This window comes from Argentina silus (assembly GCF_951799395.1).
Source record: "Argentina silus genome assembly, chromosome: 8".
Taxonomy (NCBI): domain Eukaryota; kingdom Metazoa; phylum Chordata; class Actinopteri; order Argentiniformes; family Argentinidae; genus Argentina; species Argentina silus.
The window spans coordinates 21,774,663-21,786,676 of record NC_139662.1 but is presented as its reverse complement, the minus strand read 5'-3'; the positions used below and the strand labels follow the sequence as shown (position 1 = coordinate 21,786,676).

Genomic DNA, 12,014 nt, shown 5'->3' with positions numbered 1-12,014 from the left:
GAAATTAATACAATATATATCTACTGGACAGTGTGTACACTCTATAGACTATTCATCAGTGGGCTAGAAAGAGTTAGCTGTGTCTGACCTGCTCTTGCATCAGGTCCTTGAGTTGAGTGATCCTCTCTGTGTCCTCTGGGTGACCGTTGATGTAGTCCTTATCAAAGAATGCCTAAGCAGCAACATAGGAACACAACATGAGGTCACAGGTCACAGGTCACAGGTCAGACATCACCGCACGGCCCTGAAGAAAATGATCAGATTACTGTACACTTCAGGGGACAAGAAAAACGCCGCATCTTTGAAGCTGCTTCAATCACCTTCATGTATCCATTAATTCATCCATCATCCATCTGGCCATTCGTCTAACCATCTGGCCATCCCTCCACCCACCCACCCACCCACCCACCCATCCCACCCATCCCTCCACCCACCCACCCACCCATCCATCCCTCCATCCCTCCATCCACCCACCCACCCATCCCTCCATCCCTCCACCCACCCACCCACCCACCCACCCACCCACCCCTCCATCCACCCACCCACCCACCCACCCATCCCTCCATCCCTCTATCCCTCTATCCCTCCATCCCTCCATCCCTCCACCCCTCCATCCCTCCATCCCTCCATCCCTCTATCCCAGTACCTCCTGGTATCGGGCGATGCCCCCGTTGACAGCTGCATCTATGACCCCGTTGAGGCACATGCTGAGGGGGTTGATGTTGCCATGGTGCTGCCTGTGCTGGTACTGGCTGATGAGGGTACGCAGCTCCTGGGTCTTATTCTCCACCACGTAGATGGCATTCTCCAGAGGGCTCACCTCCACCTGAACACACATACACACACACGCAGGCAGGCACACACGCACACACGCACGCACGCACACACACACACACACACACACGCACGCATACACGCACACACACACACACACACACACACACACACACACACGCGCACATACATCTTTACTGTGTTCTTTTTTGTGGTCCTCTCTGGCTCAGTTGGTAGAGCATGGTGCTAACAATGCTTAGGTTGTGGGTTTGATTCCCGCTGGGACTGTATGTACTGAAAGATGTATGCACTCACTGCAATGTCAGTTGTGTTGGATGAAAGTGTCATCTAAATGGTGGATGTATCCTGCTGCTTTATTCATCAATCATGATGACATATACAAGAATCACACAAGGGAAGCTATTTCTGTTGAAATACTGTAGAGACCTGACCGAAGATCTTGTCCCACATATTCAATCAAACCTGCTCACTGCGTTTCAAAACCTGAGGTCCAAAACATGATTATTTCTGCTATGCACTCAATAAAACACTGCATATGAATTCACAAAAAAAACAAAATACAAAACACAATCGCTTCCAGTGCAATCACAATCGTGTATGACTGTGCATGATTTATTATGGGAACCTGGTGGGAATTGAAAATAAAACACACAACACAACCCACACACCCACACACCCCACACCTGCATCATCTCCCAGACGCCCCGAGAGGCAGATCTCACAGTGTGAGGTGCCAGAGTGAGAGGAATGTTCCTCACCAGTTCTCTCCTCTCCACCTCGGCCCAGCGGGAGATCCCAGGCAGAGGACGAGACAGGATCAGGGTGGTTCTCTCAATCCACAAGCTCTGTAAACACACACACACACACAGACGCACGCACGCACACCGACACACACACACACACACACAGACGCACGCACGCACACCGACACACACACACACACACACAGACGCACGCACGCACACCGACACACACACACACAGACGCACGCACGCACGCCATACACACACGCACGCCACACACACACACACAGACGCACGCACGCACGCACGCACACACACACACACACACACACACACACAGACGCACGCACGCACGCACGCCATACACGCACGCACACCACACACACACACAACCACACAAATGCACAAACAAACAGCATGATCAGCATCCGCAGTATAAATAGATCTGTACATGAACCCTTCACAAAGGGACAGGCGAGGCAGTAAAGCAGCAATGACAGAACGCAGGCCTACTGTAGTGTGGACCTACCCTGAACTCATTCTCCCTGTCCTTGGGGCCCTTGTGGAAGGGCCTGTCGTAGTGGAAGCGGCTCACGTTGTTGATGCGGTAGAAACTCTTGATCCTCTCGGGCACACGCTCCAGCTGAGGCACATCGGAGATGTCGGACACGGGCGTGACCGCGTAGATCTGCAGGTCTGGAGCCGAGCGTCAAGGGAAAGACAACGGAGGAGAATACAGCAGACAGGAGTTTTACTCTTATTTACAGTATATACAGTACCAGTCAAAAGTTTGGACACACCTTCTCATTCAATGGTTTTTCTTTATTTTGTATTATTTTCTACATTGTAGATTAATACTGTAGACATCAAAACTATGAAGGAACACATATGGAATTATGTGGTAAACAAAAAAGTGTTAAACAAACCAGAATATGTTTTATATTTTAGATTCTTCAAAGTAGCCACCTTTTGCTTTGATGACAGCTTTGCACACTCTTGGCAAGTTTGTGTCCAAACCTTTGACTGGTACTGTATGTATGCAGTTTTATGTAATCTGATTTCCGATTGGCCCAGGGTAGGATACACTGAGCATCACTCTGCTGGATGACGTCATCTGGTTGGTTGGGGTGCTGCATGGCAATGGCCTGTGGGAATTCTCCCAGCATCCTCTGCTGGAAATCCTCCAGCCGTTCATAGTCAAAGCCACGACACACAAACTCCTTATTCTGGAGAGAGGGGGGGAGGGGGGGGAGAGAGAGAGAGATTGAGAATTTGGGATTTGAGAAATTGTGTGTGTGTGTGTGTGTGTGTGTGTGTGTGTGTGTGTGTGTGTGTGTGTGCGTGTGTGTGCGTGTGCGTGTGTGCGTGTGTGTGTTTATGTGTGCGTGGGTGCGTGCTTATCTTACCCTCAGGAAAAAGGGAAATTTCCTGCCATAAAAGCCCATCCTAAAGAACTCAGGTTCAATCCTCTGCTGCTCGATGATGTTGTCATAGTACGCTGCCTCCATTTTCTGTAATAAAGAAAACAACATCATGTGATTCAACCATAAGTGAGTATATTGATCTCTCAACAACACACGACAATGAGATTCTCTCCAAGATTAAATGTTCCCTGAAGCTTTTGTGTTTTTGATATTTGTCAATACTGTAATTTGTGTGAAATGAAATGTCCACATTGAGTGGATAATAGTCTGATCACAAACGGATAGAGAGAGAGAAAGAGAAAGAAAGAGAGAGAGAGGGAGAGAAAGACAGACAAAGACAGCAGACAAAGACAAACAGAAGCTGGCAGAGCCTGATGTTATCACTCACCCGTATCCAGCTGAGGCTCTGGTAATCATATAAAGTTTCATATTGGAAAGCCAGTTCCCGGCAGAGCGAAATTCCATATTCCCAACACTGGAAAACAATGAGAGATGGAGGGATCTTAGCATATGGAACCTCTCAGTACGCTTGGATATTTACAATATCCTGTCTATGGAACACTCACAGGAGGATTTGACTGGGGGAAAGTTTTTACAGGAAAGGATTTATGGGAAAAGACTGGCATCAAAAATATCATGACATACGGAGAAGTCATTAAGGGGTCTTGACATCTCCAAAAGAAATCCCTCATATGCAGTACAGCACATATATGTATATATAAAAGTTTGGACACCTTCTCATTCAATGGTTTTTCTTTATTTTTATTTTTTTCTAATAATATTGAAGACATCAAAACTATGAAGGAACACATATGGAATTATGTGGTAAAGAAAAAAGTGTTAAACAAACCAGAATATGTTTTATATTTTTGATTCTTCAAAGTAGCCACCTTTTGGTTTGATGACAGCTTTGCACACTCTTGACTTTTGACTGGTACTGTATATATATATATGTACTGTATGCACGCAATACAGTACATCTACATCAGGGGAGGCTGGTGGAGGCAGAAATCGGAGGATGGGCTACCATTCCTCATTCCGTTCCATGCATTACAATGAGCCCGTCCTCCGATTTCTGCCTCCACCAGCCTCCCCTGGTCTAAATAGCATGGCTTGACTCGCCTTTCCCTTGTTGAAGTGGTGAAGGACTTTGCGACTGAGGCTCTCCTTTCGTTGCCACTCGCTCTGAGAGGGGTAGTGGAGGAACTCCCTGAGAGGCCGGTCCTCCCAGTGCAGCAGCTCCCAGTACAGCAGCAGGGTGAACGCTGCCTCTGGTGGTGGGGAAGAAGCATAGCTCAAACGTCAAGTGGGAAAGTTCTTGTGACTACTGCACTTGACCAAAATGCCAAAACACAATACATCTCCAAAAGTGTAAACGCTGGTCTGCACTCAAAAAGGTCAGCTGAGTATGTCCAGGGCCTTGTCAATCCCTCACACACACACACACACACACACACACACACACACACACACACACACACACACTCCTAGTTTATGTTGTAATAACCTGTAATATGTTTTTATGGTCTTATTCCATGTGTCCTAACCCGTACTGGAGGCATGCAGAGCCTATCACTGAAGGTACCTGTGAAGTCTTCAGCGTGGAGGTGCAGGTCACACAGCTTGTGGATGTAGCGGATGTACATGTCCTCCTTATTGATCTCTGACTTGTAGAAGTTCTGAAGAGAGAGAGAGCTGTTGTCAGGAGGTGAAATGACTGAGATTCTGGGTCGATATACCATTGTGTTTACCCGGAGTATGCACAAACCACATCTGATGGGCATTTGAGGTATCATCGAGGTCTCATGATGTATTTCTCACCATGAGGTTGGCAGAGCCACCAATCTTCTTGTTCTCTATCTCATCCCCCTTCATGCAGTCCCTAAAAACAGAAAAAAACATTCATGTCTTTTCACCCCTACAATATACACTCACTGAGCTCTTTATTAGGAACACGATACTAATACTGGGTTGGGCCTCCCTTTGCTCTCAAAACAGCCTCAATTCTTCGCAGCATTGATTCCACAAGATTTTTTGAAACATTCCTTCGAGATTCTGGTCCATGATGACATGATTGCATCATGCAATTCCTGCAGATTTTCCAGGTGCGCTTTCAAGCTGTGAATCTCCCGTTCTACCACATCCCAAAGGTGTTCTATTGGATTCAGATCCGGTGGCTGGGAAGGCCACTGAAGAACACTGAACTCATTGTCATGTTCATGAAACCAGTTTGAGACGACTTTCGCTTTGTGACATGGTGCGTTATCATGCTGGAAAAGTAGTGAAATCTTTCATCTGAGTAATACCTATTTTATTAGTATTTTTACCTGTAGTCTAATAAGCGTTCCATGAGTCTGGTGACAGAAGTGACAAATGAGATGCCAGTCTCTCTCCACGTCTCCTGTTCAATCTTCTCCAGCAGGCTAGAGACAGATGGCATTTTGAAGTTTAATTAAGCGTACAGTATTTTAACGGCAGTAGAACGTAAACACTAGTTTGATCCAGGACTGCGGGAGACTTTGGCTCCTGAGCCCTGATATCTTACCTGGGGTAAGGGCCAAATAGCTGGGTCCTGTGTCCGGCAGCAGAAAACAAGACATGAGAAGGTTTAGAAAGGTCAGGAGGAAAATGGGTTAGGGTTAGGCTACATAGCAGCATTGCATTATGTTCAGGAACACTCAGCATTGTGAATGACCACTGTGAGGCCGGTGGGGCGTTGGTGCTTTGTTGGTGCTTACAGCAGGCCGAAGAGCTCTCTGTGATTGTCGTCCCCCTTCCCATCAGACACCATGCTGTCCAGCTTGTCCATCAGCTCTGCCTCGACCTATGAAAGGAGCGCATGGGAGTCAACCACAACCTCATTATGTCGTCCTATAACACCTAGCGCTGAGATCCATAACACAGAGCTGATCTCAGCAACGTAACCCGTGGTGAAACAACACAGCCCGTGACCAGCACTGACCAGCTTGAAGTTTCCATTCTTGCGCTGCTCCCAGTCCATCATGTCGTGGAAGATGGGAATCATGATGTTCCTGACCTCGCTCTGAGGCACCAGGGTGACTCCCAGGAAAGGCCCCATCATTCCCGGGATGAAGTGAGGTTTATTTTCACCTGGAGCACACAAGACAGGACACGGTACGGGCCGTTGAGAAACACACATTTGGATACGCATTTCTAAAAAATCAAAATCGAAATCAAAAGCTATGTTCAGACGAATGGGGTGAAGTTCTGAGTGTACAGGATTGTGTGCTGTAAGCTGTGTTTGGTTGCCGGGCCTCACCGAGTTTCTGCCACATGCTGAAAAGCTCATAGGCCATCATCACTCTCATGTCTCCGTACCTACAGGGGAGGGGCAAGGGAAAGAATGAGTAGAGACCTAACAGGTCACAGACTGTCTAAGGGAGACGTGGCCGTGTGTAATCCTGGTAGTCTGAATCCAGTTCTCAGGTAAGATGTGTCCATTCGAGGTGGTGAACACTGAAGAGAAGCTCTTACTTGTCCAGAACTTTCTTCTTCTTAGCCTGGGTCAGGGGCTCCAGTTGTAGACTGGGCTGGTTGATGTACAGGACCGTCAGGCTGAAGAAGGAGTTCCACACCTGAAAGAGAGAACACACACACACACACACACACACACACACACACACACACACACACACACACACACACACACACACCCACCCACGCACACACACAGACACAAAAACAGCTCAGAGGATGACAGCATACTGCAGTTAGGAACCCATATTGAGTAAAACAGCCACCTCTTGGTTATACAGGGTTCGCACACAACCACCCACACCCACATCCACACCCACCCACCCACCCACACACACCCACCCACCCACCCACCCACCCACCCACCCACCCACCCACACCCACACCCACATCCACACCCACCCACCCACCCACCCACCCACCCACCCACACCCACACCCACATCCACACCCACCCACCCACCCACCCACCCACCCACCCACACCCACACCCACACCCACACACACCCACCCACCCACCCACACACACAGCTCAGAGGATGACAGCATACTGCGGTTAGGAACCCATATTGAGTAAAGCTGCCGCCTCTTGGTGATGCAGGCTTCACTTCTCCAGGATACTCAAGGCTCTCTTGTTTACTTGCATTCTGCTGCTGTTAAACATGACAGTTTGTAGTCGTCTGCAGAAGCACACACCTTGAAGTCAAAATCCGCCTCGGAGAAGTTCTTGTGTAACGCCGGAGACAGGTACTGCGTTGTCGCCACGATGATACTGCAAAAGACGCAGGGAACATAACCCCTTAAGTGCTAAGTGCCAAGAATAGATGATAAAACAAAATGTGAGGTATCGGGAGGAGTCTTTATCTCTTGCCTAGGTTCTTATTTTTCTCTCCCTTATCTGCGGATGCCGTGTATGGAAGTAGTGTGATAGAAACAGGACTGGTCACACATCGTGAGGCAGACTTACTGACTGGTCAGGAGCCTCATGACACTCCAGTCCCGGGGGAAGATGGTGAGCTTCATCAGATTCCGGAACACACAGAAGATTTTCAACAGGAACTCCTGGAAGAAACAGACAGGAGGAATGGATTGTATTATATACGTTTAGAACCTGTGGATATGGATCACAGACTTTCACAACAGTGGGCTATAAAGTAGTCAGTAAGTCTGCCTGCAGAGTCACTAGCAATCTTCCGCTGTAGATTGAAGACCCATCTCTTCAGGCTACATCTTAACGGTCCCTCCTAAAGACCTCTTCACCCCCACTACCCCCCTGTACAAGTTTCTAAAAAATAAATAAATAAATAATAATAATAATAACACCCTCCCCTGTGTTACCACCATACAGCCCACCCTCCCCTGTGTTACTACCATACAGCCCACCCTCCCCTGTGTTACTACCATACATACCCTCCCCTGTGTTACTACCATACAGCCCACCCTCCCCTGTGTTACCACCATACATACCCTCCCCTGTGTTACCACCATACAGCCCACCCTCCCCTGTGTTACCACCATACAGCCCACCCTCCCCTGTGTTACTACCATACATACCCTCCCCTGTGTTACCACCATACAGCCCACCCTCCCCTGTGTTACTACCATACATACCCTCCCCTGTGTTACCACCATACAGCCCACCCTCCCTGTGTTACTACCATACATACCCTCCCCTGTGTTACTACCATACATACCCTCCCCTGTGTTACTACCATACATACCCTCCCCTGTGTTACTACCATACATACCCTCCCCTGTGTTACCACCATACATACCCTCCCCTGTGTTACCACCATACATACCCTCCCCTGTGTTACTACCATACATACCCTCCCCTGTGTTACCACCATACATACCCTCCCCTGTGTTACCACCATACATACCCTCCCCTGTGTTACTACCATACATACCCTCCCCTGTGTTACTACCATACAGCCCACCCTCCCCTGTGTTACTACCATACATACCCTCCCCTGTGTTACTACCATACATACCCTCCCCTGTGTTACCACCATACAGCCCACCCTCCCCTGTGTTACTACCATACATACCCTCCCCTGTGTTACTACCATACATACCCTCCCCTGTGTTACCACCATACATACCCTCCCCTGTGTTACTACCATACATACCCTCCCCTGTGTTACCACCATACAGCCCACCCTCCCCTGTGTTACCACCATACATACCCTCCCCTGTGTTACCACCATACATACCCTCCCCTGTGTTACTACCTAATTATAACTCTGCACTCTACACTTACTCCCTTTACTGCTGCATAAAAATCTGCAATCTGTCTATATATTTTTTTTATATACTGTATTTACTGTTTATTACTGTCAATGTTTATATTTTATATTTGATCTATTGTCCTTATTACATTCTATTGTTGGTGTTGATTGATGTTGTGGAGCTGCTCTGCCTCTGGCGTTTCGTATGCTTGTATTCACTGTAATGAGAAATAAAGGAGACTTGACTTGACAGAGCGGTGGCCCTCTCACCTTCAGCTCCTCTTTGCTGTGGAAGTTATTCAGTAGATGGTGGAAGTTGATCTCTGTCATCTGCCTCAGCAGAGACAGGAGACAGGAAACGTACTCCCCCTAGAGAAACAGAAAGGCAGAGCAAAAATAGAACGGACGTATCTGGATCTTTTTATTGTACTTTCTCGATCTCAAAGCGCATATATAACATCTCAAAGTGGCGTGAGTGAAGGGTACCAGAGCCACAGACAGGCTCACCGTGATCTCAGCAGTGCACTGGGGACAGCGCTGCCCCCTGGCTGTCTCCAGGGACTGGGACTTGCTCATGATGGACAGCAGAGTCTGTAGCAGCACGTCCAACAGACTCTCCACCATCATCTCCACCTCCTCCTGCACAGAGGACTCCTGAGGGAGGGGGGGAGGGAGGGAGAGAGAGGGGGGGGGGGGAGGGAGAGAGAGGGAGGGGAGAGAGAGAGAGAGAGAGAGAGAGAGAGAGAGAGAGAGAGAGAGAGAGAGAGAGAGAGAGAGAGTGAGGAGGGAGAGAGAGAGAGAGAGAGAGAGAGGGAGAGAGAGAGAGAGAGAGAGAGGAGGGGGAGAGAAAGAGAGAGAGAGAGAGAGAGAGCACAACATCCAATGAATAATTGATGGGTATACTGTGTGCTACTCAATCGACCTTTTAAAAAGATGAATTCAACATTAATCTTAAGGTAGTCTACATAATAGTGGCTTAATGCCCAAACAAGGACAACGTGATTGCACTAACAAGCCATGGCAGTACTTACTGAACAACTGATCTACATTCCAAACAGCAAAGCATGCCGGGCGTGACTGGATGTTCATCAGGTGGGTTAGAGGGAATAACTATAGATGCAGTATGTAGTGTTTTTGTGCTGTGAGTGAGTTTCATATCCATGGTACAATGTCAGCATCTGTCACAGTCAATTCAGAGTTCAGAATCCCATTTGTGTTTTAGAATCCTGACTTGGTCAAAGACTAACGGAGAGTCTGATTTGGGCGGCTGTGTACCGTACCAAAGCGCTGGTCTTGATGATGTTGAAGATGCTGGTCAGAATCCCGGAGCAGATCAGCAGCTCCCTCTGCTGGCGGAGGTGCAGGTGGATGTGATGTAACACCACTGGCAGCAAGATACTACGAGACTCTGACAGGGAGAGAGAGAGGGGGGAGAGGAGAGAGAGAGAGGGGAGAGAGAGAGAGAGACAGGGAGAGATAGAGGGAGGAGAGGAGAGAGAGAGGGGGGGAGAGGAGAGAGACAGGGAGAGATAGAGGGGGGAGAGGAGAGAGAGACAGGGAGAGATAGAGGGGGAGAAAGCAGAGGGAAAAACAGAGAGAGGCGAGTATTACACAAATAATACTGCATACCTCTACTCGTCAGATTTAACTGGCTTTTACCCTTGTCTTTCAGCCTCTCTGTGTTCTTTTTAATCTTTGTTAGGACAAAGAGCGAGTACGAGGTCAAAACCCAACCCGTTGAGAGAGAGAGAGCACTTTGAAAGCATTTAACACTGAGTGGGTTTTCAGTGTTTATCCTGTGGCCCTCTTGGCTTACCAGGGAAAAAGAAGAGGCGGCTCTCCACGGTGCGGGCGATGGACTGCAGTTTGACCACGTCCATCGACTGGCCGATGTCCACTGTACTGGGCATGCTCCCCAGGGTCCCCCTCACGTACTCAGCCACCTCCTGGACCGTGAACATCTGCAGCAGCTCATCAAAGATGTCTGGGAAACTGTTCAACAACGCAGCCTAGGAGGTAGAGAGAGAGAAAGAGAGAGAAAGAAAGCAACAAATAAGACACGGTTGCATTGTTATTACATTATAAAGAGAACTATTCTCAGAAAGGAACACAACAAGAATAACATCAGTGTGAAGCGAGCCGGGAGACACATAGACACCATGGGGAAACATCAAGCTTGGTGCTTCGTTTGTACTGGGATGGAGCCTGATCTAAACTAGATCAGTGTCTAAAGGCAACGTCATCCTACTCCAGTAGGCGGGCTCCACAAGAGGACCAACACAAGGGGGCGCTGTGACTTACTGAGACAGGCGAGAGCACAGGAGCGTGACAACCATAGAGAGGCATGCAGCTGATCACACTCCTTCACTCAGAGCAAAAAAAATAAAGTGATACATAGAAACAGAAATTACAAATTACACAGAAATAAAAAAACAACACATTAAACAAACGACGAATTAACTGAAATTGTATCAAATCAAACTCAACAGAAACAGTCAATAAAGCCACAAATGCCCACAATAACCCCAGAGACACGATTCCTCCATGCACCAAAACAGAATCACCAATGACCAAGACCCCAGAAGTGCCAGACTAGTGTGCAGAGCTGAGCCTCATACAGGAGGTTATGACCGCCCCGGGACAGGAAGTGGCGGGGAGGTTGTCTAACCTGTGTGAAGACCAGAGTCTCGGAGCTGCGGCTGTCCAAGCTCAGGACGAAGCGGATGGACTGGAAGAGCTCCTGGATGCTGGCCTGGAACTGCTCCTCCTCCATCCCACAGGTGGCCCGAGAGTAGAGGATCCGAGACTGGACGATAAACTTGAACAGGTACTCCAGAGCCTGGGGGGGGGAGAGAGGGAAGAGAAGGATGGCAATTACACACTGAACAAAAAAAAAATTAGGACTTTGGATTTACGTAAAAAAAAAAAAAAAAACATTTATATTGGTTCCACATGACTGAAATGTGTTTAATTAACACAAATGTGTTTAATCAAAGAAGATAATTTGTGTTGATTGAACGATTAAACACATTTCAATCGTGTGGAACCGATATAAACATCTCTTTTTTTTTTTTTTACGGAAATCCAAAGGCCTTTATTTTTCAGTGCAGTACATATGGATATTATATCTTATAATGTCATGACAAGGTGTAAATCCATTGGCATAGTACAGTATTTCTTCATTCTCATTGGCCAGTGATTGACAAAGGCTACAGACTAAGCTGTTTATGTTATGCTTCCTTTCTCTCTTCAACATTTACACAATGTGCCAATGATCATTCACTGGACAAAGATGTCAATGTTTAAGAGGAAACTAAAAGGATGACA

The 12,014-nt window shown here is 47.7% G+C and overlaps 1 protein-coding gene across 1 annotated transcript in view; it reads right to left on the bottom strand.

Annotated features, from left to right (window-relative positions):
* The window catches only part of LOC310808336 (dedicator of cytokinesis protein 3-like), a gene marked incomplete at both ends in the record, with an annotated part of 47,533 nt that overhangs the window by 3,900 nt on the left and 31,619 nt on the right, over positions 1 to 12,014 (bottom strand). The window contains 23 exons of the mRNA XM_083675181.1: positions 89 to 172; positions 647 to 826; positions 1,554 to 1,640; positions 2,068 to 2,234; positions 2,623 to 2,764; positions 2,945 to 3,049; positions 3,351 to 3,437; positions 4,085 to 4,233; positions 4,548 to 4,641; positions 4,784 to 4,844; positions 5,290 to 5,385; positions 5,508 to 5,534; positions 5,701 to 5,786; positions 5,925 to 6,073; positions 6,243 to 6,301; positions 6,458 to 6,558; positions 7,153 to 7,228; positions 7,424 to 7,518; positions 8,958 to 9,056; positions 9,195 to 9,341; positions 9,968 to 10,095; positions 10,504 to 10,696; positions 11,356 to 11,526. Of these exons, the coding sequence (XP_083531307.1) occupies positions 89 to 172; positions 647 to 826; positions 1,554 to 1,640; positions 2,068 to 2,234; positions 2,623 to 2,764; positions 2,945 to 3,049; positions 3,351 to 3,437; positions 4,085 to 4,233; positions 4,548 to 4,641; positions 4,784 to 4,844; positions 5,290 to 5,385; positions 5,508 to 5,534; positions 5,701 to 5,786; positions 5,925 to 6,073; positions 6,243 to 6,301; positions 6,458 to 6,558; positions 7,153 to 7,228; positions 7,424 to 7,518; positions 8,958 to 9,056; positions 9,195 to 9,341; positions 9,968 to 10,095; positions 10,504 to 10,696; positions 11,356 to 11,526 (2,583 nt within the window). The remainder of the gene's footprint in view (positions 1 to 88; positions 173 to 646; positions 827 to 1,553; positions 1,641 to 2,067; positions 2,235 to 2,622; positions 2,765 to 2,944; positions 3,050 to 3,350; positions 3,438 to 4,084; positions 4,234 to 4,547; positions 4,642 to 4,783; positions 4,845 to 5,289; positions 5,386 to 5,507; positions 5,535 to 5,700; positions 5,787 to 5,924; positions 6,074 to 6,242; positions 6,302 to 6,457; positions 6,559 to 7,152; positions 7,229 to 7,423; positions 7,519 to 8,957; positions 9,057 to 9,194; positions 9,342 to 9,967; positions 10,096 to 10,503; positions 10,697 to 11,355; positions 11,527 to 12,014) is intronic.